Source organism: Patella vulgata, chromosome 4 (genome assembly GCF_932274485.2).
Source record: "Patella vulgata chromosome 4, xgPatVulg1.2, whole genome shotgun sequence".
NCBI classification, from domain to species: Eukaryota; Metazoa; Mollusca; class Gastropoda; family Patellidae; genus Patella; species Patella vulgata.
The window spans coordinates 1,810,874-1,838,453 of record NC_065882.2 but is presented as its reverse complement, the minus strand read 5'-3'; the positions used below and the strand labels follow the sequence as shown (position 1 = coordinate 1,838,453).

General features: G+C 38.2%; 1 protein-coding gene across 1 annotated transcript in view; it reads right to left on the bottom strand.

Annotated features, from left to right (window-relative positions):
- LOC126817353 (orexin receptor type 2) overlaps positions 1-27,580 on the bottom strand; it is an 81,347-nt gene that overhangs the window by 31,216 nt on the left and 22,551 nt on the right. The window contains exon 2 of the mRNA XM_050544240.2: positions 10,493-10,862. Coding sequence (XP_050400197.1) covers positions 10,493-10,862 — 370 coding nt within the window. The remainder of the gene's footprint in view (positions 1-10,492; positions 10,863-27,580) is intronic.

The following is a 27,580-nucleotide window of genomic DNA, read 5'->3' as shown; positions in this document are numbered from 1 at the left end:
GAATGTAATATGATATGATTTGAAACTTATTATTAAACGACTTTTTTGTTATTGTGAATAACAATGATCTCACATATTGACTATGAATTATAGTGAAATAATTATTTATTGAACAATAAAACTTGTATTAATTACATTTAGTACCAGCATGGACTGAATAGTGTTATTTAGATAGCTGTAAATAAATAGAGAGATAGAGGTAGAGGGAGAGAGAGAGAGAGAGAGGGGGGAGAGAGCAGGGGAATATAGAGAGGTTGGAGGTGAGAGAGATAGAGAGAGAGAGGGAGTGAGAGAGAGAGAGAGAGAGAGAGAGAGAGGAAGGTGGGATTTAACGTCCACTCGACACAAACCATGTTCTGTTTTCTTTGAATAATTCGCTAGCGTGTAGGGGTCTTTAGCATTTGGGGGTAGGGGGGGGAGGGGATACCAGAGGACGCAGAGAAAACATACGATTTCCTCCCACGTCCTGAAATGATGTAGTTTGTGTTGAGTGGACGTTAAGACCCCCCCCACCCCAGGGCGGTTCCAGTTTCTTTTGCAGGCGGATGTTTCCTATGGAAGGGTATCACTGCCAGTTGTAAATGATCTGCTAAAATGTCTTTTCGATTGATAATATGTAAAAAGTACAATATACAAAGTTCAAATACCGGTAATGATACAGTCAAAATACCTATAAGGCCACAGTTAAATGTATAACGTCAAATGTGATGTGTCAAATAAATGGTGTATTGGGAAATGCTGTTTTTTGACGTATCTACAGTTTACATTTCTCTCATTACATTTTACATTAAATGTAAAATGTAATTTTGAGCTCTGCCGCATCTCATTCTTGTCCTTCACCCTTTCTACATTTTTGTCCTTCACGCTTTCTACATAGCATCTTACGCAGAGCGATATGCAAATGTAGGATATCATGAGACTTTTTAACATACACTGAAATGAGGCCGAGATCAACGTGGCACACTATAAGCCAGCACACTTTTAGCAGAGCATTTAATATTGGCAGCGATATCCTTCCATAGTTTGCCAGGTTCCTGTTAAGGATATCTGACGGTTGACAATGCATGATGCCATCATTTTCTCCAAATTACGTAGGCATACAGCTCAACACCGCGTGTAACCTCAATTTTTATTATGAATTAATAGGATCATATTGTGATTCAAATTCATTGATGCAAAGCATTAATTGCGATATAACACATGTCTATATCATTATCTCGTGCTGTGAATGCCCATCCCATCCCACCATATGATGATAAAGGATAAAGCAACACAACCGTTGTCAATGTAGCTGTGCAGGGGGGGGGGGGGGGGGTGCGGTTGGGGTCCCAAAGCCCCCACCCCCTCTCGATTCGCCCCTCTCCGGTTTCCTCTCACTGATAAAGACCCCTGAAATGTATTTTCTGCTTTTCGTGCTTTACGTTTATAATTCTTCTGCCGAAATATATTCATAGCATTCGTCTCTCTCTCTCTCTCTCTCTCTCTCTGTCTCTCTCTCCCTCTCCTTGTTATGTTAACCCGCAGTGTAAACATACAATGAAACACGACAATCTGAACTAAACGAAAAGTCAATAAATGAAATGAAACTTATTAACTTTCTATAGACAGATTGGGACCCCCTTGAGGCTAGAACGAGTTTTGATGACTGGCATTCAGATATTGTTGGAATTCTTCCGTCTTTAAGATTGGAATCACGTTTGATCTGACAGTATATATATAAAAGGAAATGGAACAAGGATGAATTAAAATAAAAATCATACAAAGCGCTTTACAATTTCATCCGTTCTATCCCCTGGGAATGGAGAGAGAGAGAGAGAGAGAGAGAGAGAGAGATGGGGTGGGGTGATTTAACGTCCACTCGACAGAAACCAGGTCATTTCGGGACTAACGTATGGTTCAATTTTATGTCAATAATTCGCTTGAGCGTAGGGGTCTTAAGCAGTAGAAGGAAACCGTAGGACCCGGAGAAAACCCACGAGGTTTGACAGGCGACCCTACTCGACACACAAACTAGGTCATTTCGGAACTAACATATGGTTCTGTTTTATTTCAATAGCAGTGAGAGGAAACCGAAAGACCCGAAGAAAACCCACGTGGTTGGACAGGCGACCCTCCTCCATGTCACGTACAACAGGGGAATCGAAATCACGCCAGTTGATTCAATGACAGGCCTTATGATACAATGCGCACGCGCTAACCATTCGGCCATTTAACCCCTCCCAACCCCTGGGAATGGAATTATAAACACAGGTCTGTGTAATAAAAATGTTGTTTTTTTCTGACAATTAAACCTGTGTTGTCACTTGGGCAAAGTTTGGAACAGCAGCTGGTAGTGAGGCTTTCTGGGGGGAACCGGATACAAGAACCGCGAACATGCTTGGCGTATCACGTTGTCAGTAATATTGTGTAAAGAGCCGCTGTGGTAGGCCTATGCTAGGGTGTTCAACACATCCAAAATTTGCTCTATTAAAAGTTGTAACATGGATGGGAAATCTTTCTTTTGTTCTTTTCGTTGAATAAGCAGATTGTTTTCCCTCTAGTAAATTGGGTGGAGCTTAACCGTGCAATAACCCTTACATGTTCAATGTTAGTGCATACTTTTGCTGGTTTACACTAGTTTTAGTAGAAATCATATAGAGAAGAGGGGTGGGTTTTCTGTGCAATAACAACAAGCATGTTGAGTAGTTGTCAATGTTACAAGTCATTTATAGCACGCTTCATTCGTTAACAGGTTTAACCTACGATTCCACTCTTATATAATTTTTTCGGGCATGATTCCACTCTTAAATAATTATTTCGTTTAAACGAAATATTAATTCGTTATAACGAAATACTAATTCGTTTAAAAGAAATAATTAATTCGTTTAAACGAAATATTAATTCGTTATAACGAAATACCAATTCGTTATAACGAAATACTAATTCGTTATAACGAAATACTAATTCGTTATAACGAAATACTAATTCGTTATAACGAAATACTAATTCGTTTAAAAGAAATAATTAATTCGTTTAAACGAAATAATTTTTTCGTTTATACGAACACTGAAAAATCGATAGAGTTCATACTCTTATGAAATGAAATGAAATAGGGTTTAACGTCCTACTCTTCTGCTTTGACTGAGCTATTGAAGACAGAGCTGCTTCATAGAGTCTCCACCTCTCACATGGTCCCCATTACGAAAACCTTGTGAACACGAGGTCTGTCATTGAGTCAAGTGGCGTTGTTTCAATTGACGCCTTCTACATGACAAGGAGCAGGGTAGCTGGTCCAACCTCGTGGGTTCTCTCGCGGCCCACCTGCCCACCCCCACTGCTAAATACCCTACGCACAAGCGAAGTATTGAATTAAACTTGAACCATGTGTTAATCCCAAAGTAACGATAGAGATCACGAATGTTTTTTTTTAACAAATTTGTATTCTTCAAATTGGGTGTTTGAAACATTGGGGTCATTAGTCGACGTGTTAAATCGCAAATCAATTAATTCGATTATTCGAAATAATTATTTCGTTATAACGATTTAATATTTCGTTATAACGAATTAATATTTCGTTATAACCAATTAATATTTCGAATAATCGAATTAATTGATTTGCGATTGTATATATTATTTCGTTAATACGAAATATTAATTCGTTATAACGAAATAACCAATTCGTTTAAACGAAATAACTAATTCGTTTAAACGAAATAACTAATTCGTTTAAACGAAATAACTAATTCGTTTAAACGAAATAATTAATTCGTTATAACGAAATAATATTTCGTATTAACGAAATAATATATACAATCTATTGTTAACGATTCTGAAGAACAATAATATTTAGCTGATTTAGAAAACTAAGTTCGTTTTGTTTTTTTAATTTGCTATATTATGAACTATACCATTAGGAACGGCATCGTTTGGTATAGTAAAATTAATATCTCCGAAGCTCCTTCGTTAGGCAAGAATAGCATAATATTAGTATTACCCGTTTGTTTTTACAGGGATCTCAAAACAATCGTTGAGTTGCCTGTGTGTTTCTCAATCAGATTTACTGATCTAGCTTTCTGTAACGTTTCGTAGAAAATAGTCTTGATTATCCCAGACTGTTGGTAGACTGGTTAAGCGGGACCAATTGCATATTAAGCTTTTTTGGACTGAAGAATGTCCGGATTTAAAGGCTCAATACCACTCTTGTTGTAACTGAATAATACGTCCCAATCTTTATTCTGGTCAACAAATTGTACTATTTTACATAATTCCAATTAATTGATGACACACATTTCATCTTAACACACCTAATTTAAAAAAATTGGAAAAATGATTTGAAAAGCCTTACGTAAAGCTTTTCATGTGACTTGGATTTAAAAATATTTTTGAACCCTTAGGACAAGTAAAATAGGATTTAATGGATAATTTTACACAACAGGTGGGGCACTAACACATCTGGTACTTAGAATAAGGCTCCACGAATTGTATATAGATGTTTTTGGAGAGTACCGTTTAGAATCTTGCCTGATCACGTCAAACTGTTTCACAGCCTTCTTTAACCACTGTACAACATGTCCGACCTCTAAAGGACTATAATGGACATATCTTCCGGTTTTGGCATTGTTTCCGTTCTGTTGTTTCTCGAGATCATTGTTGTAGTTCTTACGGCGTTGTGTGTGGGTGGAGAATAATGGGTATTGTTCACAATGATCTGTAAGTCTACTTCACGTTTGTTAAGAATGAGTGGGTGATGATGATGCTGATGACTCGGGGATACCGCATACAACAGAATGAATGGATAATGAGGACAACTTGTTTTGGTTGTTTTTGTTCTTAGTAGAACAACTTGGTGTTAGCGGTCGCTTTTACCTAGAAGACAACGCAGACAACCGAATGAATAAGCGAGGGGTATTTTTTGTAATAGAAAATTATTTTTCAAGTTCTATTGTTGACGTACGTCAGAACACGAAGAGATGCGTCTAGTGGTTAAAAAAATATCATCAGAATCGGAAATTGATCTGAAAACACAACCGACAAGGAAGCAAGACCACTAATTACTTTCATATAAAATCTTTGGCGTTTCCGCAATAATTCCAAACGCAGACCTCTCAAAAATGACCCTGACGACTTTGAGTAAACAAAATGTGTGTTCGTAACACAGGATAAAATAGGATTGTAGTCTGTGGCGGATCGAAAAATAATAATCGGCGGGGTCAAATACAAACATGGATGTAATAATTCTGTTTTTAAATAATACTACAATCTAAATAAGAAGAATTTTGTTAACACCGAATGGAAATATTGTCTGTCACAGATTACTCGTTTAAGTTGTCTTTTCGGCTTAGTGTGAGTAATCTTTGGAAGCGTCCTAGGTTTAAAATATTTATTGAGAAATGGGGTTTAACGTCCACTCGACACGAACTAGGTCATTTCGGGACTAACATATGACTCAATTTTATTTTAATAATTCGCTTGTGCGTAGGGGTCTTTAGCAGTGGAAGGAAAGCGGGGGACCCGAAGAAAACGCACGAGGTTGGACAGGCGACCATACTCCTTTTCACGTACAACCGGGGAATCGAAACCACGCCAGTTGACTCAATGACAAACCTTATGATACAGCGAGCACGTGCTAATCTTTCGGCCACCCAACCCCCATTTTGAAGTGTAACTATTTATAATTGCCGAACTGAAACCTAATAAATTATTTAAAGCCTGTAAGTAACGCAGTCTCACAATTAGTATTCGGCCATTCGAAATAAATAGTAAGGATCACCACCAATCTGATTACAACACAGATCCTATTTCGTTTCGTTTTTATAGTTCAAAATTTCGTTTTACTTGTCTTTACTTCACTGGGATCTGGGAGAGTTGTTATCATTGACGTGTTCTGAATGGTGTGAGGGATTAGCCAATGAAACGGTCTGTTACGGCGAACTTTAGCCGTGTTTTTCACGGAACTGTGGGTAATCCACTAGTAACATCAATGCTGATTGGTTAATCAAATGTCTGACGTCATAGGGTCAAAAGCCACTCGTATGACCTCTGATGCGACTTTCCACTACAACCGGTCAGATCTTCATGTAGTAGAGGCCATCGAAAGCATAAAAAAAACGAAACGAAATATAAATGTGTATTTTATTTAGATTGGATCACCACGTGGCGAAAGTTGAAAGAGCCTTTGAACCAAGTGCCGAAGCCATATTAGAGCAGCTATATAACCCTTATGACGAGCCCTTACTGCTCAATTACTTATTCCTATAAGAAACTAGCGGAGATAGATCAAATTTAATTTGTGCTGAATATTCGAATATCATACTAGTATTCGAATATCCGAATAAACGAGTTCACCGATCGAATAATCGAATACTCCGGCCGAACATTACAAAAAGTCATTCGGTTAAAACTACTAAATTTTGGCTAAATCCAATCAGACGTAAATACATCCAATATATTTCGTTATTATGGCGTTAAACACCAATAACTGAGTACGTGTAATTATTCATATATTGGTAACTCTTAACGTTGATCACATCTAAAAATAAATATAAAATATTCCCCGTGCTGTTTCCAACGTGTTGATAAAAGAACGTCTTGTGTTTGTGCATAACAAACTACAATAATCTTTGACTTTTAGCTGCCATTTAGATTAAAGACTTTGCACTGGGCTAATAGAAAAGATTGTTAGAATCACGTCATATATATTAGGTCGTGATCAAGTTATTAAGAGGGTTAGTACCATGGGATGATAGTAATTACTGAATGGAAGCAGGATATTGCCATAAATGTTTCATTCACAGTCGACTGTGCTGATGTTGCCAATAAGCTGAGAGGTTCTATCATGAACGCAGAGAAAATCTTTTTCAAGCAGTTTGATTTCCTGAGTGGGGGCTAGAGGGTTGTATAGGCGTGATCGCGTATGATATAAGATATCCCATCGTTTTCTAATCTATCATGGACACCATCGGCATCAACATTGAAATCAATGAAACCAGGGTTAATGTTCTTCTCTCCCGCCTACTCTATTGAATTTCGACTTTCTTTAGCGATTGTAGTTGTTTTCATTTCGAGTGTAATTTTCACACAAAAATTCCCAGTTGCTCACGGATATAGAAAATTCAATCTGAGTAAAACACAGATCCTATTTCGTTTCGTTTATTATAGTTTAAAATTTCGTTTTACTTGTCCTCACAACACTAGTATCTGGAAGAGTTGTTATATAACAGGCGTTCTAGTTTATGTGAGGAATTGGTCAATGAAACGATCTGTTACGGCGAGTTCTTGGGTGTGCTCTGCACGGAATTGTGGGTAAACTCCTAGAAACGTCAACGCTGGTTGATTAATCAATGTTGGGCATCATAGGGTTAAAGGCCGCTCGTATGGCCCCTGACGCGACCTCCGAGTACAACTGTTCAGATCGTCATGTAGTGCAGGCCATCGAAAGTAAAATAAAACGAAAAGAAATATAGATCTGTATTTTAATCAAACTGTAGAGGAAAACGGAAGACCCGGAGAAAACCCACGAGGTTGGACAGGCGACCCTACTCCTTGTCACGTACAACCGGGGAATCGAAACCACGCCAGTTGACTTAATGGCAGGCTGTATGATACAACGCGCATGCGTTAACCATTCGGCCATCCAACCCCAACGAGAGAAAGAGAGGGAGCGGGCAAACAATACATACCGGTAGAAAAAATACATTGGAAATAATTGTTAGTCTTAGTCCAAACTGATTAATCCGAGTGGATTGTATTCCATCTAGTTTCGTCATGAGTAAAACAGATCAGATAGCTGAGCAATGATACACATGATACTGGGTTCAACCCCCATCATTTTTTGTCAGCATCAACAGGGCTAATGAAGATGGACATTGACATTATAAGTAAATGGTCTTTAGAACCAGCGTAACGATACAAGGTAAAAAGTTCAATTATTACCACAGCCATTAATGTCCGTCCGTATTTTTATTAAGGCATTGTAATAAGATGGCGATTGAGCCTATAGCTAATGAAGATGACGATATTCCGGTTGACACCCACTTCAACACAATCAGGCTCTGTATTTAGAAGCCACCTAAAGGGTGTTCAATATATTTCCGATGGTATCACTATAATAGGATCTATGGTGATGACATGCCAGACGGGATTAACTCGGGTTCCAATAGATGGATGAATAACTCAGCTCGTTAACGGAAAGTTATAAGAACATTTTAGTAATGAAGCCTTTTATTTCGTCTCTCCGCCATTATCATCATCTACAACAGCGTCATCATCGTTAACTCTATAATATTCTTAATTACAATCATTCAGATAAAGGTCGTAATGTCGGTGGCAATGAAAATTGGCAATAAGGACCGTATTATGCTTGTCTCGATGATCCAGCCTGCTCCGACTGTCCGTGGTAATGCATAGCCGTTATGTATACGGATATTCTCGATAATCCAGCTTACTCGCGCTGTTATTGGTAATGTATAATTACGGTCTCGATCATCCAGCTTGTTCGCGCATTGTATGGCCGACATGTTCAAGGATGGTCTTGATAATCGAGATCTCAGCGAGAGTCATTGGTAATAAAAAAAAGAAAAAAAAAACTTGTCTGCGATATAACTTCGGTGGAAGCGGACGTTAAATAAAGCTATTTCACACACTAGGAAATAAAATGTCGATATGAAAAATGGCGGTATCAGTAGTGGTAGAAACGCGGGCCAGACTGTGCATGCACGCGATTTTTTTAGGGATTAGTAGGCAACCAGCTGCAACGCCTTTGGCTGGAACCTGAATACGGTGATTACCACCACTTGGAACGCTGTAACCCAAATTAACAATATGAAAGCGGTTTTAATCGCGTTCCCATCTCCAAACCCAGCAGGACGAGCGAGTGGTTAGAGCGTGTGCGTTGTATCATCTGACCTGCAATTGAGTCAACTGGCGTGGTTTCGATTCCCCGGTTGTACGTGACAAAGAGTAGGGTCGCCTGTCCAACCGCGTGGGCTTCATCCGGTTTCCTCCCACTGCTAAAGACCCCTACGAGCAAGTGAATAATTGAATTAAAAATTCAACCATATGTTAGACCCAAAATGACCTGGTGTGTGTCGAGTGGGCGTTAAACTCTCTCTCTCTCTCTCTCTCTCTCTCTCTCTTTGTTGATGCATGATCAAATTTGTGTTTAAATTACGTCTGCGACTTCAACTGGCTAATCAACAGCCTGTTTGATCATTGGGGGCGGTAAAGGTGGGTGGGGGCATTGTCTGGACCAATGGCTGTATCTGAATAATAGCGGTTGTAGGCCTAGCAATTATATGTGTTCACAGAAATTGCTTCATTATCGGTATATAATTTACACTTTATCCCGTTTTACCGGACTACTGGTGTAGGAGGTAAGTACTGTCTGAGCGAGGCTAATTTTAGAGATCAATGAAATTGGGTTTAACATCCTACTGTTCTACTCTGACTGGGCTAATGAAGACGGGCATATACCATACAATGTGCTATGAGGGACATTTTGCCCGAATGCCAGGTGCTCTATGGCCTACTCATATTCCGAATTCCAACTGTCAAGGGTTATTTTACGTGCACGCCAATTTGTACACAGAACTTCTGGTTTTCGTCCCATCCGAACGACTATACGTTGTCCCTTGCCAGGCCCTCCGTCCTGACAAGGGGGAACCACCGAGGAAAATGGCGATGAACTTTCTCGGCATGACGGCGATCGAACACGGGATCTTTTAGCGATAAGGAGACTAGTTGAGTGAGACTAATATTGAAAAATAGTAGACTTGTTTAACGAGGCTAATGTATATAATTTAAATATTCTCGAGTCTTACTAAAGTAAGTAGGTTAGACAAGTTGGGCGAGACTAGTTTTATAGAGGTAAATTAGACTAGTTGAGCAAGACTAGTTTTATAGAGGTAAGTAGACAAGTTGGGCGAGGCTAGTTTTATAGAGGTAAGTAGACAAGTTGAGCGAGGCTAGTTTTATAGAGGTAAGTAGACAAGTTGAGCGAGGCTAGTTTTATAGAGGTAAAGTAGACAAGTTGAGCGAGGCTAGTTTTATAGAGGTAAAGTAGACTAGTTGAGCGAGACTAGTTTTATAGAGGTAAGTAGACAAGTTGAGCGAGGCTAGTTTTATAGAGGTAAAGTAGACTAGTTGAGCGAGACTAGTTTTATAGAGGTAAAGTAGACTAGTTGAGCGAGACTAGTTTTATAGACGTAAAGTAGACAAGTTGAGCGAGGCTAGTTTTATAGAGGTAAGTAGACAAGTTGAGCGAGGCTAGTTTTATAGAGGTAAGTAGACAAGTTGGGCGAGGCTAGTTTTATAGAGGTAAGTAGACAAGTTGAGCGAGGCTAGTTTTATAGAGGTAAAGTAGACTAGTTGAGCGAGACTAGTTTTATAGAGGTAAGTAGACAAGTTGAGCGAGGCTAGTTTTATAGAGGTAAAGTAGACAAGTTGAGCGAGACTAGTTTTATAGAGGTAAAGTAGATTAGTTGATCGAGATTAAAATAAAGATTAGACTACTAACCTGGAACTGAGGCTCCTGGGATAGCTAACACCCACAGATGTCTGGATATGATAGAATAAAAGATGCCGATGACTAATATAGGTATAAGATATAGTCCTATCACAAGAAAAGCTTTATATATAAGATCAGTTTCACTTGACCAGCTCATCTGGCAATACGTCAAATATTCCGGTATATCCTGATACGTTCGCTCTAGGAACATGTACAGTAAATTGGGCAGGGAAACCAAGGCAGCGATTATCCATATTGACACGATGGTGACTATAACTTTCCTAAATGATATTCTGGACTTGAGAGGGTGACATATGGCGTAGTAGCGTTCCACACTGATTGCACACAGGGTCAGGACTGAACAGGATACGGACATCGTCTGAAAATATACAAAAAACAAATATACATAATAATCACACTTGAGAGAGGGAGAGAGAGAGAGAGAGAGAGAGAGAGTACGGTAGCATCCAGACTTAAAAACTGAAAATCGTAAATTTAAAGGAGTTAAATCGCTAATATTTGCGATATGTAATATGAATATGAATGTAATATGAATGTATATAAACTGATTTACATTCAATCGTTTCTGTTTTTACTGTAATTTCTAATCGGTTATGCTCGGCGAAATACGACAGAAGTCTCAATCGAATGGCAACCTCTAGCGTCAGGTTATACCAGTCTACAAAGGGAGTATTTCATGCACATGTTCTACGGGTAAGAATATGGCACCACCGTTCGTCATGACTTCTCTTCCCGGTAAGATCACAACATCAATGTTAATTTAAATTGACAAATAATTCGTGTTTTCAATTAAATGATACTTAGCTACTATAACCCGTCGATTTCAATCGTGTGTTTTAGGGACACTATCTAATATTTCATGACTGTAAGACGATCGGGGCCAGGAACCGAGCATGGCGTTCACATCCCCATCGTGGAATTATGACGTCATATCCACCATCGATGCGCAATTGTCCAAGGAACAGTCATACCAAATTATACTCGAATTGACAGAGCCTTCGACCTTTTTTTCCGAGAACGTCGTTCCCAAACGGAAGGAAGAATAAAAAGATCGGTAGTGCTCGGGGCCAAGTTCTGGGTTCAAAAAAAGGCGGTTAGCTTTTAAATAGAGCTTTTATTTATAGGGTCGGGTTAAGCTTGCAAGGGACCCTAGCTGAAAATGTCACTTGGGGCCAATGCATCATCAGTGAATAGGTTACACGTCCTGGTCATTGTCGGTCATACTCATATAAAATGCAATTTGTAAGCCTATGTCAGAATGTCCGCCTTGTTAAACTCTACCGTAAAATATTTGTTTATAAGGTACACATTTTGAATTTAAAACTAATTTGGGCGCCCCTTTAATATTGGGGTCCATGGCTGCATCCCGGTCAGACCCCGCCCTCTCACCCCGGAACATACACACACCTTTAATCCGGTCCTGTATATTTACAATGGAACAAAGATGACAGAAAGGCTGACTAGTCTTCGTTCATTGTGGATATATACTGATCGATTTCTGATGCCATGATTTACAACAGCTATCACACATACAGAATTTATTATAGTTCTCTTAAGACGACTGGATCTTCTATTGTACGGTCTATTTAACATCATATATATCACTCTGTTATTACAGCTCAATCAAATTCATTATTTAAGGAAAATAGATTGTTTCTATTAAAGAGATGGGGGAGAGGGGGAGGGGGGTCTGAATGGTTAGCGTGTGCCTATTGTATCATAAGATCTGTCATTGAGTCAACTGGCGTGGTTTCGATCCCCGGTTGTAAGTGACAAGGAATAGGGTCGGCTGTTCAACCTCGTGGGTTTACTCTGGGTCCTCGGGTTTCAGACCCCAAATCTCTCTGTCTCTCTCCCTCTCTCTGACTTTAAATATAATACAATTATTTTTTTTTCAAGCTTTATTTTTTGTTATTATTATTTGTGTATATGTGTACGATTTACAAGCATGGGTATATTTATAATTAAATAACATGCATTTCCGTATAAAAGTCTTACTAACAAGGCTTCCAACAGTACACAGATATAAAAACAAAGGTGGGTAATATTTAACATACATTATACAAGAGCCAAATCTGCCTATTGCAGGTCTTTCTTTAGGCCTCGATCAAATGTTATCTAAATTATTAGACATTTATTAACTTATTGAAACCATAATTAACTCGCGATGTCATCGTTAGCCTATGATATTTACTTTATTTGAATATATTTTGTGATATATAATTGAATTTAAAATAGATAATCGAAACTTTGTTTATTATCATACAAACGTTAGTAATGACGATCGAGGCTAGCCTCAAATTGAATCCCTAATATCGCGGTTCAGAGTGATGCAAGTTGACTGAAAATTTCAGCATATTCTGTTTTCATTATCTATTTTATACTTATTATAACGAGACCTTTCGGTTCTTTATCTAATCGTACCTAATACCCCTTTAGATTTATATCCATCAATGGGGAATGGGTATACAATAAGTTCTAGGAATTTATTAATTCTTTAAAGGATATTGTCATTTATTTCTATATTGTTCCGGGGATATTTCTATCCGTTTATTCGTTTATTAATTAGTTAGCAGTTTTCCTTTGTAACAAATGCTAGAGCATTTTTTTTAAAACAAATTTGGTGCGAAGTATTGAGCCAATGTTTGCTTCACAACGTGGAGACACTATAAGGTTTCATATGAACTCGGGATCCCGAGAACATTTACATAGGATGTCAATATCTCGAGAACATTAACTCGAATTCTCGAGATCGTTAACTCAGGATGGAACTATCACGGGAAAATTATCAGGGGATTTCGAGAACATTAAATTGAGATCTCGAGATTTCGAGAAAGTATCACAGGATCGCAGGATCTCGAGACGTTCTACAGAATTTTGCATGACCCCTATACGCTTCCCTAGTTCTCGACGTCTAACATCATTTCAAGACAAATCTTTCGTTTACTCACTAGAAATCATAGCAACATTTCTTAATATCAATTTTCCATTTTGCGCTGTTTAAGAAAATAAGTGTCGTGGTTTTGTGAATGTTCTTTGTTTGTAATCTAATGTTTTTATTTGCCGTCGTCATATATAAAATGTCTGGAATTACAAAGCATTCGATTTTAAATTTAAGAGCACTTCATTTTCTTATCTCTTTACGCCCATGCTCCTTTATTAGCACATCGGTACAGACAAGTAGGACATTAACACCATTTCGTGTTCCTCCCTTTCGTGTGTGCTTGAGTGGCCGGTTTATCTTTAAGAGTATATTCAGATAAGATTTAATTTGAACTTAGGGTATACTTATATATTGATTTTAATAGGATTGGGTAATATTCTTTTCTTGTGATCTATCACAGACGTTTTATTTCATCTTGACTGCGTGATTTATTAAATCCATTTCCCACCATTTTCTTTCCGTTATTGTTGAAGGACCGACGTGCTTAAACTTTATATTAGATAAAAATTAATGTTATCTCTGATTTTACATAGCTTATGTAATGACGTTTTACATTTATTTTAAATATGTAATATTCTTGTTTTTTTATGATCTGAAACAAAAGTTTTATTTTATGCCGTCTGCGTGTTGTTTTGTCGTGTAAAGAAATCAGTTTCTTTGAATAAAAGTTTTTGGACCTAAAAAAAGTTTTATGTAGAATGATTTCCATCGCTATAAGTACATTAACAGTTCAGAATTAATCTACTCGGCACCGATCTAATTATGAATTGGGTTCTTATTTCGTTTCGTGTTTGTAATTCGATTTTTGCACGACACTGGTAACATATAAAATACGGAATATAAAACGAAAAACGCGTAATAATTACATAAAGCCAGATTGAATCGACACTTTGGTTTTTAAACCACATTAAAGCAGTCTCGTCCATTCAGATCGGCAGAGCAACAGTTTGGTTTAACAATTGATTTATAAAAATAGTGTTGCGGTGATATTTGCTACTAAGAGTTATGTATTTTGCTACACAAAAAAAATATTTATAAAAATATATCACTACAGTTGCTTTTATTCACAAATCTAATTTCACAGGTATTAATGCGAACAGAGATGTTCTTGGACTGATTATTTAATATTTAATAATATTGAATCAAGTGGCGTGGTGCCGATTTGCCGCTTAGACGTGATAGGGAGTAAGCACGCCTGTCCAACTTCGCGGGTTTACTCCGCATCCTTCGATTTCCTTCCATATCTCATGAGGGATTTCATCTTCCGTCGGGGGGGGGGGGGGAATGGTTAGCGCGTGCGCGTTGTATGATTAGGTCTGTCATTAAGTCAACTGGCATGGTTTCGATCCCCCGGTTGTACGTGACTAGGAGTAGGGTCGCCTGTCCAACCTCGTGGGTTTACTTCGCATCCTCCTATTTCCTCCCATAGGTAAAGACCCCTACCTACAAGAGAATTATTGAAATATATTTGAATCATATGTTAGTCCTGAAATGACATAGTTTGTGTCAAATGGACGTTTAAATCCATTTCTGTGTTTTTATTGATACTTTCATCAGGTTGATGACCTGTATCTTTCAAACAACAACAACAGGTATAAAACTATAAAAAGTTATTCTATTTCCGTAATAATAATAAAATCCAATTATAATGTTTATCTTATGTAAATGGTCAATCATAAAGAAAATAGGGCCAAAAATAGATTGTAATGAATTTATCTATAATAGATATTGAAAGACAATACTAATTTATAACAAGTTAAATAACTTACTGAATATTGGACGATATAAGATACGGTTGTTGATAATGGTTTTGTCTCTAAAAGGAAAGTTTAATAATAGACCTTACTGTTTTTAATCACGAATTATAACGCCCAGTTACTGTTTAAACAATAATGATGAGGCATGTTTATTTTCGTTTTGTTAATGGCTTGTTTTTTTTATCGTTTAAAACGCCTATCTCAGACATGGCTACGTGGTCAATCCTCGGGGAATTCCACACTCCTTGCAGTGTTTTGTTTGATTAGACCTAACCCCACTCAAACACTGCTGTAATGAAAACAAATCTCTGTTCGAAATTATGACTGGTAAATAGTCCGATTAACAACCAATACCCAACTGCGTAACAATATCATTCGGGTTTAAACAGAGCTCCAGATATGTTTACATAACGTTACGTCATGACTCACGAAATTTATTACGCCCAATTTACCAGTGCATAGTAGACTATTGCAGAAAAAAACTAATTGCGTGATAAACGAGGCTATCAAAACAGCTACAATGTAAACAATACTTTTATGCCTTAAATTGCTGTGCAAAATTTTAGGGAAGACCCCAGATTAAACGAAGGGCTGTCATGTTGCTGTACTTAGGGGAGATTTGATTCGACGAGAAGAATAGACACACTCCCTCAAATGCTCAAGTATCAGAAGTCAATCCAGCAAAAGCAAACTTACATGATCAATCCGCGAGGAAGATATAAAAGTAAATGGGGTTTAACGTCCTATATATCAGTACCGTCTTGGGTAGTAATGACGATGTGTATCCGAACGACTAGACACTGTTAATTGCAGGGCCTTCTGTCCACCACCACCCGCAAGAGAAAACCACGTAGGAAAATCCCGCGGAATTTTCTCGACCAAAACCTGGAGTGAATCCGGACGTTCTGATTAGATGGCCAACATTTTACTTACTTAGTCACCAGGGACAATCGGATTACAACACAGATCCTATTTCGTTTCGTTTTTGTAGTTCAAAATTTCGTTTTACTAGTCTTTACTACACTAGGATCTGGAGGAGTTGTTATCATTGACGTGTTCTGAATGGTGTGAGGGATTAACCAATGGAACGGTCTGTTACAACGAGTTTTAGGCGTGTTTTGCACGGAACTGTGGGTGAAATGAAAAATAAAACAAACTTAATTTTCTGAAGTTGTCTCAACCGACTATATAACTTTAATTCAGCCTGGTTAACATCAGATTGTTCAGGCCATTATTATTGATAGATGTATAGAGAATGACATGTGTATTTCTATTTATAAACGAATACAAGCTTCTGCTGATAATACAAAATGCTGTTGTGTCATGTTATAACTTTAAGATATGATTGTCATTTGAAATTGAACATTCACTGAAGTATTAGTTCAACTGGGGCACATTGATGGTAAGTGTTCTTGTAAGAATGTTCCAAGATTTCGACATTGAATCAAATGTTTAATTTAATTATAGATATAAAGGTCATAAAAACAGTGAATATAAAATTGATGGCTGTTTAAACAGTAAAGATACTCATATATTAACAGGATCTGAAAATGGTTTAGTTTGTATTTGGGATCTTGTAGATGTAAGTATCATTGCTTTGGGGTTTTTTTTTTCAATGGTTATGTTTGTTAAGTATTAGGTAATGAGATGCAGAATAAAGTTTATATCGACTTATCAATGCTGATTGGTTAATCAAATGTCTGACGTCATAGGGCCAAAAGCCGCTTGTATGGCCTCTGACGCGACCTTCCACTACAACCGGCCAGATTTTCATGTAGTGTAGGCCATCGAAAGTATAAAAAAAACGAAACGAAATATAGATCTGTGTTTGAATAAGACTGTCACCAGGGAACAACCCTCTAACCATCTTATGTATCTTAATGTATTGATTTTATTAAAAGTACCAAAAGGTTTTGATTCGTTTTTACATATTGTTGTATAATATCAAATAATTGTTTCAACTATATTTCGTATATATCATTTCCATATGAAACTGTATATATGTTCGGTTTTACAATTTATTATATTTAATCTTATTTTTATGTATATGTTATATTTATCGTTTTTTATTTTCTGTATCCCTGGGAAAGAACTTATATAGGCTTTGCCTGTTGTTCAATCCTTTTCAAATGAATAAAATATTGTTTAAACTAAACTAATGTATTGATATCGTTTTAGCAAAATGTCTGAAATAAATCGATCTTTATGTCATATTCACTTTATAGTACTATCGGATTTCTTTCCTTGTGTTTGTTTTCTTCGTAATCGTAATATATAACACTACAGAATAAATGGTTCTTAAAACTTGATTGTTAAGCTGGAATGGCTTCGAAGGTTCCTCGTTCTCAATAAATAATAGCTGCTCGGAATACCTCGGTAAGCTCTGCCCAGTCTAACTCAACAAACTCTTTTATAACCCCCTAATTTCTGCACGTCTTAGATTAGCCTTGACGTTAATTTCCATCCCAAATATGGAATAAAACTCTTTATTTCACAAGACCAGAGAAGGAAACATTACCTTATTTTGTCTACCAACCATAGGTCAATAAACAGATAGAATTTGATGGATATTTTGACAATGGTTATGATTGTACCAAAATATCACTGTTTTTTATGTATAAATATATATTCCCGTTCCTTAAGTACGTGTGATTTGACTCTGTAGAAAGAGTGAAGCAACAATTTTTCAAAGAACCAATATTGTCTTAAGGACCAAAGTTCTACAACTTTTCTAGGCATATACCGTTTACTATACAGGATTCCGTGTGGTCGAGTGGACTTCGATTGTGTTTTTAAGTTTCAGCGTTTCGATCGCACGCTTGTACGTAACAACATGTAAGGTCGCCAGCCTAACCTTGTCTGTTTCCTCTGGGTTCATCTTATTTTAGCATGTTTCTGTCCATCGTTAAAACGCAACACACGAAAACGAGTTAGTGAAATCAACACTTGACAATGTCTAAGAGCCGCTATACATCTCTCAGATGAACACTTCGATTCAACTCATAAATATCTCATGAGGTATTTTATCATCCGTTGTGGGGGGTGGATGGCCGAATGGTTAGCGCATGTGCGTTGTATCATAAGGTCTGTCATTGAGTCAACTGGCGTGGTTTCGGTTCCCCGGTTGTACTGATCGGCGGTGACCAGTCAGCACCATAGCTTAGTTCCACACTCGAAAGAAGTTCTTCAAAATGAAAGAGGCGGGTTAGATGGCCAAATGGTTAGCGCCTGCGGGTTGTATCATAAGGTCTGTCATTGAGTCAACTGGCGTGGTTTCGGTTCCCCGGTTGTACTGATCGGTGACCAATCAACCACATAGCCTAGTTTCACACTCGAAAGAAGTTCAAAATGAAAGAGATGGTTTGGATAGCTGAATGGTTCGCGCCTGCGAGTTGTATCATAAGGTCTGTCATTTAGTCAACTGGCGCGGTTTCGATTCCCCGGTTGTACGTGACAAGGAGTAGGGTCGACTGTCCAACGTCGTAAGTTTTCTTCGTGTCCTCCGGTTTCCCCCTTCTACTAAAGACCCCTACGCGCAAGCGAATTATTGAAATAACATTGAAGCATGTGTTTGTCTCGAAATGACCCAGTTTGAGTCAAGTAGACGTTAAACTCTCTCTCTCTCTCTCTCTCTCTCTCTCCCTCTTGATGTTTATGACATATTGGTACTATGTAACAAAAGAAACCAAATTCACATCATTTGGAGAACCACTGTATTGGCTCAATGTTATATTCAATTTTAATTGGTTCTATATAATCTATCAGAATGATTATTCAATATATTACATTATGTTTGCGTCTAGACAACAACTAGATCACATTTCCAGGGAAATAAATAAAAGTTTGCCGCAAGCTAGTGTTCAACTGTCTGAAACACTTATGTGTTGTGGTATAATATTATCCTTTAAGGAAAACACGGTAGGACAAGGTTCGGGTCACACTAGGCGACTTATCGTAAGGTTTCGTATCCTTAGGAAAAATCGTTTCATAAGAATTTGACAATTGGTGACTAATATAATTCAGAACTTCCATTGGTCAAGAGCCTATAGTTGTACTAAAATTTTAACTCCCAACCAATTATATAATATAGCTTCCTTTTAAAATATTTTAGTTTAAGTTTTCGTAAAAGAGAGAGAGATTGGCGTTTAATGGCCACTAGACACAAACTAGGTCATGTCGCATTTCGGGACAAACATAATTATGATTCAATTTTACTTTAATATTTCGCATATGAGTAGGTGTCTTTAGAAGTGGGAGACAACCTGGTTTCCTGTAGAAAACCCACGAGACTATGCTGTACAGTCGGTCAGACGCATTGTCACGTAACCTACAACCTGGGAATCGTGGCTAGATGACAAACCTTACGACCTACAGTGCACGCGTTTGACACCCTGCCCCCCCCCCCCCACTCCCGCCCACTGTTCCTTTAAAGGTACAATCTACCATGCCTTAAGGAAGAGTACAAGTTTCTAATTGATCTACAACGCACGCTTTAGACCCCACCACACCATGCCTTAAGGAAAAGTACAAGTCTCTAACAGGAGCTATCCAGCAGTGTGACCATACCTTAAGGAAAAGTACAAGTCTCTAATTGTATTATGTTGTATAAAATACTGAATACAATTCAACCTTAAACCATGACTGTGTTAGACTAATTTTCCTTCCAGACGGTAAAAATCCGTCTAGAATCGCCTTAACCGACAGAGAGTTAATTACTTTATACGCATATATTTCACGAATTTGAAATATTCCTCTAGCCTTTGAAGAGAATATACACGTTAGTTGGTCGTGGAAGGGTTTCGATAGTGAAAAAGATGAATATATATCCAGGCTAGTTTATATACTAAGCAGCAAAAGAAACGTCAGGTTGGTATGTTACTCTGAATAGACGCATTGCATAAAACTTGCCAATTGTTTTTATTGTATATTTGTGACCATATCTCCAACTTTACCTGAGCAATAAGGCTCCTTCCGAAACACAGAATTGAACCCAGGAAATGTTCTCAAAGACGCCACCTGACTTCCGAGATGGTAATGTGTTCTCCATTATTTTCATGTAACTCATGCTGCACGTGCTGTTCACCGGGATCAACCCTATAAAATGCACCTCCTACCTGGTTAAATCATTCACACTACAACGTCAGCAGCATGCCACGATTCACGACAGCTCAGAGGAACCAGGCGCTTGGGGGACTCGACACTGGCCATGCACACTGCCGAAGCCGTTGCCAATCACTTCCAGGTCAATGTTCGGACCATCTACAGGCTTCAACAACGCTTTCGGGCCACCAACACCACGGATGATCGCCCCCCAACTGGTAGACCAAGGATTACCACAAGGCGACAAGACCGCCATGTTGTGCGACAGCACGTGCAGAATCCCTTCACACAGACATCTGAGACAACACGTCAGACAGTGGAAACACACAGAAGACCAATCAGTACCGATCAATGTGCCATGGAACGAGACTGATAGGGAGGTCCAAGTATAATGGTTTTGGTGGAATCGGCCTGAATCAGAGAGTGCGTCCTGTGGTGTTCCAAAATCTTGGTCCAGGGAGAGGAGGCGGCATCACATCGACCAAGCTCTCAGACCCGCGTCATACCACATTTCGCACGTCATCGAAACAACGTTCCCAGCATGATAACGCCCGTGCCCAAAGCGCCAGAGTTACTGGGGACTTTCTACATCAGAACGGTGTCAACGTTATGCACTGGCAGGCCCATAGTCCGGACTTAAACCCGATTAAACATCTTTGGGGTGAAATTCAGTGGAGACATAATAACTTCGTACCGAGACCAAACACAGCCGATGGATTGTGCCAGGCTTTTCTGAGAGTGTGGTTCCAGGTGCCAATGGCGTTCATCAATCGTCTGGTTCACTCCATGTATAGACGCTGCGCCGCTGTTATTGACACTCGCGGTGGATACACAAGATACTGGTGTATAGACTGTGTACTGACTATTAACCTTCTCGTAATGTCTTGGAATTGTGATGAATTAATCACTAATGTGTCAACATATATGTTGATCTATATGGATAGTTTTTGTCTCACGCCAGATCCAACCCACCCCCACCCCCGAACTTTCTGCACCACGGACAAGACGGAAGCACGCCAGAAAATCTAGATGAACTATCTCGGCCAACGCCGTGGTCAATCCCGGGATCGATGATCCAGTGACACAGTCATCACACCCCCGCAACCCGTACCCCCGTTCTTCTCCAAATTCAACCGTCTTTAGGATAGCTTGTACAAGGAACTAGACACCAGTCGCTGCTCAGCTTGTAGTTGTTCTTGGGGTCGCCATCTACCAAAGACTTCACCAAAGACCGAAATGTAACTTGCAAGCTTGTACTTTGACCAATAACGCATCGCATTTATTAGATATGACGTCATAATTCTATGATGGCGGCGACGACGTCAAGCTTGGTTCCCTCGTACTCGATGTTTTTGTTAATACTGATATAAAAATCATGCTTAAGTGTTATGCTATAGAGAGCAGAACAACCTTATACGATGATTAATACACTTCTCTTTATCGTGACAGTTAAAAACGGAAGCAGATCTTTTATCGCTATTTATGATTAAGAAAATGGATAATGGAAGGAAAGGGAATAAACTGGATTATACAAAAAATGAAAATCATTCCATATTGACTTTCATACTTCCTTAGAAAATAATCCTACAGTGACGTAACTTTCAGCTACAGGATATAAAAAATGTATATTTATCTAAAGAAACATTATGTAAGATTTAGATAAAAAATAAATCCCGGCTGTTTCTGTTATAATAGTCTAAAAATATATTATACGACATGAATGTAATACACTTATATAACATTTGATGCCAGAAAAATAAATCCGTAATATGGATATTTAACTCTTATTTAATGCCTATTTAAGGTTACATTATAGTTTTATAAAGAGTTGCCCATTCTTGCTATAATAATTCAAAAATAGATGGTAAAAAAAGAAAATGTTGAAAATGTCAGTCAAATTACTTTGTTTTGAACGGAATTGTCATTGTTTGAAGTTTGGACTAGAATTGGTATCAATTGTGTCTGCGCCGTCTATAAGAATTATCAAGTAACATGCTCAATGTCTATGGTAGCCTCGCTTGGCAGGCCTTTCATCACCAGTTTCCGGTAGTGACATCAGCGACTAACGGTAAAGGTCTAATTAATAATTTCTATAACATCTGAAGCCTAAATAAAGACTTGCAATAGGCAGATTTAGCTCTTGCATAATGTATGTTTAAGAAAAGACGAAAATAGAATTAAAGGAAACCGCCCCCTCTCTCTCTCTCTCTCTCTCTCTCTCTTACAATTTTCACTACATTCATATTTCATAGGTCATCTCTATTTGAACATCTTACATAATGCATCTTTAAGAAATTAAATGAAATGAAATGGGGTTTAACGTCCTACTGTTCTGCTCCTAACCTGGGCTAATGAAGACGGGCATACGCCATACAGTGTGCTATGAGGGAAATTTTGCCCGGGCAGCGGCACTATCGCCTACTCTTTTATCGAATTCCAACTGCCAAGGGATCTTTTACGTGCATTCCAATATATACACGGGACCTCGGTTTTTCGTCTCATCGGAAAGACTAGACAGTTGTCCTTGACAGGCCCTCTGTCCTGCATCACTGACAAGGGGGAACCACGCCGGAAAATCTGGATGAACTTTCTCGGCAAATGCAGGGATCGAACACCCGACTTCCAGGCTAGCGCATCTTTAAGAAAATGAGAACAAGAATTAGTGAATTACACTTAAAGATACATTATGTAAGATTTAGATAAAGAGCTAGCCATTCCTGCTATAATAGTTCGAAAATAGATAATGTAAAATGAATAATTTGAAAAGTTCATTCAAAGTACTCTATTGCGAGCAAAGATATTAGCATTTGAAGGTTTCACAAGACGTGTGCACTAATTTCAACCACCGTATTGGTTGTTCGAAGCTAAGTCTCGCTCCTCCATTTTTAGCTTAAATCGAAATATGGCTGAACTGTTCTAATCTATTTAATATCGGAGAAATCCGACGCCATCGAGAGTTGATTATGGCCTGGATGTGTTAATTAATGTCTAATGAATAATTTAGATAACATTTCAGGCCTAAAGAAAGACCTGCAATAGTAGGGTGCCCCATTTGCCGAAAATTTTCCCTACTAAAAGTGATACTTGTCAGGTGAATGTGCGCGCTTCAGTGGCTTGTTTCGAGGTGATTTCTGCCTAGTCACGCACTCTCTTCGAGTTTATAAAAAATAGAAATCGCACGTGAAATTCCAAACACAACTATCAACTATCGTAACAAATCAATTGTTGACGATTCTCAATAGCAGTAATATTTAGCTTTTTGGTTATTACAGCAGCTTTTGAAATTACGTTCGTTTTATTTTTTAAATTGCTTTATCATAAACTATACCGTTAGGAGCGGCATCTTTTGGTTTAGTACAAATAATATCTCTGTAAAACTCGGGTTAGACAGGAACATGATACTAGCAGTAGTTTCAATTAACCTTTATAAGGTTCTTAAAACATTTGTTGAGTTGCCTACCGTGCGTGTTAGAAAAAAAACCCACAGAATGTAAGACCCCGTCATATACTGTAAATTAATAAATAGTGATAGAAATAAAAAAAAAAAGGAAAATATGAAATGAAATGAAATGGCGTTTAACGTCCTAATTTTCTTCTCTAACTGGGCTAATAAAGACGGACTTACTCCAAACAGGGTGTTATGAGGGAAAATCTACCCAGCCAGCTTTAATACGGCCCTGGGCCCTGTTTCTCGAAATCTTAACTAAAGATAAAATCCAAATTTTAGTAGATACTTCAATTTTGATTGGCTAAGGATTAAAATCAATCTAATATTATCCAATCAAATTACTAAACCTTGGATTTTATCTTAGTTAAAATTTCGTGAAACAGGGGGCGGGAAGTTTTAGCATAGGTGCTGTAAAATTGACGGACAATGTATATCTATTGTTTTAAGGTCGTCGACAATTTTTTCACAGAGGGCACGAAACTTTGCCCGACCCCCCTATTTACGGCCTGCTACGGCCTACTCATATTTCAAATAACAATTGTCAAAGGGTCTTTTACGTGCACGCCAATGTGTGTGCACGGGACTTCGGTTTTTCTTCCAAACCGAACGACTATATGCTGATCCTTGTCAGGCCCGCTATTATGCATCACTGAGTAAATCATTACATATTTCCTTGGAAGCCAAGGTGGCTAAGCGAGTAAGACGTTAGCTCGCTAACCTGGGGGTCTCGTGTTCAATCCCTGCGTTAGCCGAGAAAGTACATCGGGGTTTTTCGGCATGGTTCCACCTTGTTAGTGGTAGTGGACAGAATTGCATGGCAAGGGGCAGTTTATAGCCGTTCGGATGGGACGAAAAGCTGAGATCCGGTGGACAGAGGGCCTGGCAAGGGACAACTTACAGTCGTTCGGATGGGATGAAAAACCGAGATGCCGTATACACATTGGCGTACACTTAAAAGATCCCTCATAGCACACTGTATGGTGTATTCCCGTGTTCATTAGCCCAGTCAGAGCAGAACAGTAGAATGTTAAACCTTATTTCATTTCATTTCATTTTTTAACCCTGTACGCCCGTCTTCATTAGCCCAGTCGGGGCAGAACAGTAGGATGTTAAACCTTATTACATTTCATTTCATTTTTTTAACCCTATAAATTAATTGCTCACACACGATGGTGTCAACATATGATATTGTATAAATCAACATTGTACAGGAAATAAAAAAAATACCTTACACCCTCGGTTTTATTTATGGAAATTTCATTTGGAAAAGTAAATAATTAAAACGCCTCTAGCAAAAGAAACCTTTGATCTATTGACAATTCAATTTTAAAAGTAAACAATTAAATCCCTATGACGATCAGAAACCTTTTAGTGTTTGTTTACTTGCATGATGACGCATTTAGAGTTTAAATAATTAATAGACATAAGCGAATATTTAACTTGGGTTTATACACTCGGCAAACCTCGGCAGATTCCATCCAGTACCCTAAATCTAGCCTCGGCTGGATGACGAATTCCGCCATTGGAACTACTTTCAAGTTCCCGGATTACAAATGGCGTCGCCCATGAATATGCCTGTGAAGAGTGTTTTATCATACAAAGCTTTCAATGTCTGAAAATGTTTTTCTTACAAGTTTCTCCGGTTGCCTTTACACAAGAACAACTTTACAATGAAAACATTGCACATTCTTCGAACGACGCAATTTTCCGACTTCTTTGTGAAAGCGACAACTTTTCCTGTTAAGTAAACCGGTCGCCGCATCCCAATGGTTAAGTGTAGGCACATACCACGTATCGTCATAAAGCCGTGGGGGTTGGATGGCTGAATGGTTAGCGCGTGCGCGCTGTATCATAAAGTCTGACATTGAGTCAACTGGCGTGGTTGTACGTGACAAGGAGTAGGGTCGGCTGTCCAACCTCGTGGGTTTTCTCCGGGTCGTCCGGTTTCCTCCCACTGCTAAAGACCCCTACGCGCAAGCGAATTATTGAAATAAAATTAAAACATATGTTAGTACCGAAATGACCTAGTTTGTATCAATTGGACGTTAAACCCCATTTCTCTCTCTCTCTCTCTCTCTCATATACAACTGAGAAGATGTATGGTATCGGAGTCTGCCGAGGTTTGCCGAGTGGGGTTTATACTGACAATTTGATCACAGCTCTAATGACAATCTACTACTACTACCACAGAAGTGATATCGCAGACAATAGAGTCACGATTCCGTTAAGTATGTAAAAGCTATGACAAATTAAAAGTCCGCCGATCTATGTGCTATATGTTCCCACTATCACGATTCGAGCTTCGATTGAAGTGGATTAATCGTGATGATCATTTCAGATCTTACCATATACTGTGGCCAATCGTAGCAATCGTGTTGATTTTATCGAGATGTATCAGAACGTACCAAATCGTGGACACAATAGGGAAAATCCTATCGCACGACAGTGGGAATCTAGCGTAACAGCCACGCCGCCATCTTTATTTGCTGTGAACCAAATTGATGAGCCTGTTTTAAATGTGACTGAATCCAAGTTAGGAGACTAACTAGCGTTTTGATTTTTTGTTCTTAATTAAATGTTAAAGTTGCAATTTCATATTTTTAAGTTATATTTTTAAAATTTATTAAAATAAAGCCCTAAAATAGATGGTATCTACCTTGTTAAAGAATAAATAATCCTATTAATCCTATAATTCACTATTGCCAGTTGAGAAATTGGCAAAAATATCATTTTCATCTTCAAATTCCAACGTTTGAAGATAACTACTCCATGGTGGAGAATAGAAAACAAGGGGGGTAATTGGGAGGTAATTGCGTTATTATTTCCGGTGAAAATGAGTTTTAAGTGTGAGAATGACACCCATGATCGTATAATAGTGAGTCGACAACCTATTGAGCAAACGACATAGAAATATTTATGTTTTGACTTTCTTAAAAAATATGAAATTGTAACTTTTAAATTATCAATAAGGGATAGGTACATTACGGCTTGCCTAATTTTATATTTTTCAAAACATGCAAATCTCGCTTTGTTATTTTAAGGTATCCCTTTGAATAATTACTACTCGGTTACATCGATAGACATCATTATGTATAATGGTATATTAAATTATTATTAATACGTCACTCATGAATATAATCACGGTGTTCATCTTTATCTGGCATGGATATATAATCTTTAATTACTGTCTTAATTAGCACCTATATCAATATACACTCTAATTATAACCCAGTAATTAACACGTATAATACACTCTAATAATAGTAAAGCCCAGTAATTAACATATATTACACAGTAAGAAAGTATTATTGTTATAAGACATGGTTTCTCGGAGTTATTCAGGAGGGTTTATCAATATACACTCTAATTATAACACGTATAATACACTCTAAATAACCCAGTAATGAACACTTATTACACAGTAAGACATTACTGATGATTTTAAGACATGATTTCTCTGAGTTATTCAGGAGGGTTTATTCCCACGAAGGCGCAGTTATTGACCGTAATGGATTAAAGGCGGTCGTTTTCGACGCCTTCGTGGGAATGTATACACGGGACCTCGGTTTTTCGTCTCCATTTCACCATCAGTAATTATTAATAAATATATAGATGTTGGTAGACCTGAAGTTATTTATGATTACCATCGTTACTTGGACCGGAAGTTATTCAGGATTACACGTGGTTTCGATTCCCCAGTTGGACGTGACAAGGAGTAGGGTTGCCCGTCCAACCTACACAGTTAAAAATAATACGGTAGTTTACACCAAGTCGGGTGGAAACTAGTTGCCACTTAAATAGAGGTATCTCCTAGCCTTTAGTGGTGT